Genomic DNA, 1,886 nt, shown 5'->3' with positions numbered 1-1,886 from the left:
CCACCCTCTTGAGAAGCAGGCTTAACAGTCATCCTCTCCAGTATTGGCGAATTCGCAAGCAAAAGGAAGATAAAATTCAGCTCTCTCCCAACCCCAAAAATCCCAGCAATTTTCACAAACCGTAAYTGGTTAAAAAAGCAATTCTGGTAGTCTTCTACCGACAAGTTCTTCGTAACTGYTCTTGGACCASGCTGTTCSTCTGGTCGTGCCTACACAATTGGTTCAACAATTTCATAGAGAAATTTCCAAACCAAACCAAACACAGTAAAGGCACTGGTTCAAAGCACAGAAACTCACCAACATTTCTAGCTCCAGAAGGTTGGGTGAACTCCTAAGAATGCAAAGAGCAGCCAGACATTCGTCCATGTCATTGAAATTTATACGTAGTGACAGATAATTCAGTTCCATACAAGGAGTAGGTAACTTCCTTGGCATCATATCAACCGCTAGAAACTAGAAACAGACAAGGAAAGTAATACTAGATTAATGTTGTAATTTGTTGGCCTGCGTCCTCTCTCCAGCTGAATCAAGAAAACAGAAAGAGTTTAATGACTTTTACCTTTAAAAAGAAACTTTGAGCCTCGAGTCTTTGAATACTTGGCAAAGAAGCAAAAAACTTGATCAACTTGCTCGTAGTTCCAATAGTAGGCTCCTGATCATTGCCAACATTGACATACAACCCAATGGAAACAGTAGAGAGATGGAAGGTGTTCTCGAGATTGACATCTTCAAAGACACCTCCAATGTCGAGGAAAGTAAGTTTTGGAGCATGAATCTTGAGATGGATAAATCCCTCAAAGTTCGTCAATGCTAACCTCTCGAGTAATGGGCACCTGTATATCAGATCCTCAAAAACATCTTGGTCCATTGTAATSTGTTGAAGGTCAAGGCTGGTTAAGATCTTAAATCCATTGAAAGCTGAAGGAGGTCTTAACAAACAGTTGAATAGCTCCAGATGAGATAACTTGTCGCACAAGTAGAAAGAAGAAGGTAGCTTGCAGCATCGACCCTTCCATATCTCAAGGGTAAATTCCTTAACAGACCCTCGTGAAAGAAAGAGAATCCATCGATCAATGTCACAAACACCTTGGAGGTCTCCGTGAGAAAGCTTGAACTTGCGAATCAGACCGTTATGAAGTAAGAGGACATGATCAACAATCTTAACCATCTTATTTTTTATGATTGTTGGGTCATGGGAAGATACTAGCACAGATTGATCATCAAACACAAGACTTGTAAGGTTCAGCCACTTGTATCTCCACTTACTTGACAATATGCTAGTCCTTACTGCATCCCTTAGTGTTAAAAGAGACAAAAATTTGTCTACTATATGCCCTGGTAAGCTGCTGATTCTATCAACCTCCATTTCCATTTGGCAAGGGGCTCTTTGCTTCTGAAAACAACACTTTAAATAAGTTATCATGATGCGGTAAGCTGCAAAATGAACACATAACATAAAACTGTAACACATAATACAAGATTTCATGTGAAACATTTTCAGCATGACACTGCCATCATCAAATACATATAACATATCAAGTATCATGAATGCATGCATTAATTTGCTGGTGAACTAACAWTTTGTTCAATACTTATGTATATACCTGCATCTGCATGCATGTGTACACAATTAGCTAATGGGTCACAGAAGATCGATCTACATKCTGCTCAAGTGCTTAACAATCATCACTTGGGTTTTGGAGTCATTAATTAGATGACATGGGTGAATCTGATTTCAATATGGAAAGATAAATAACACAAATCCATGACCCAATCAATTTCGGTTATGATCGAGAGATCGAATTATGTATGTTTTAGTCGCACCTAATGAGCACAGAAAGAGCATTGTAGAACATATATACACATTAAGGGGCTGTTTGTTCACC

At 39.0% G+C, this 1,886-nt stretch overlaps 1 protein-coding gene across 1 annotated transcript in view; it reads right to left on the bottom strand.

Annotated features, from left to right (window-relative positions):
* Nucleotides 1-1,620, bottom strand: part of LOC112502103 (F-box/FBD/LRR-repeat protein At1g13570-like) — a 4,006-nt gene extending 2,386 nt beyond the window's left edge. The window contains exons 1-4 of the mRNA XM_025105929.1: nucleotides 1,605-1,620; nucleotides 560-1,434; nucleotides 298-453; nucleotides 5-209 (exon numbers count right to left, since the gene is read on the bottom strand). Coding sequence (XP_024961697.1) covers nucleotides 5-209; nucleotides 298-453; nucleotides 560-1,434; nucleotides 1,605-1,620 — 1,252 coding nt within the window. The remainder of the gene's footprint in view (nucleotides 1-4; nucleotides 210-297; nucleotides 454-559; nucleotides 1,435-1,604) is intronic.
* Nucleotides 1,621-1,886: the final 266 nt, after the last annotated feature.

This window comes from Cynara cardunculus, unplaced genomic scaffold (assembly GCF_001531365.2).
Source record: "Cynara cardunculus var. scolymus isolate 2C unplaced genomic scaffold, CcrdV1 Un_Scaffold_926, whole genome shotgun sequence".
Taxonomy (NCBI): Eukaryota; Viridiplantae; Streptophyta; class Magnoliopsida; order Asterales; family Asteraceae; genus Cynara; species Cynara cardunculus.
This window is presented reverse-complemented; position numbering and strand designations above follow the sequence as displayed.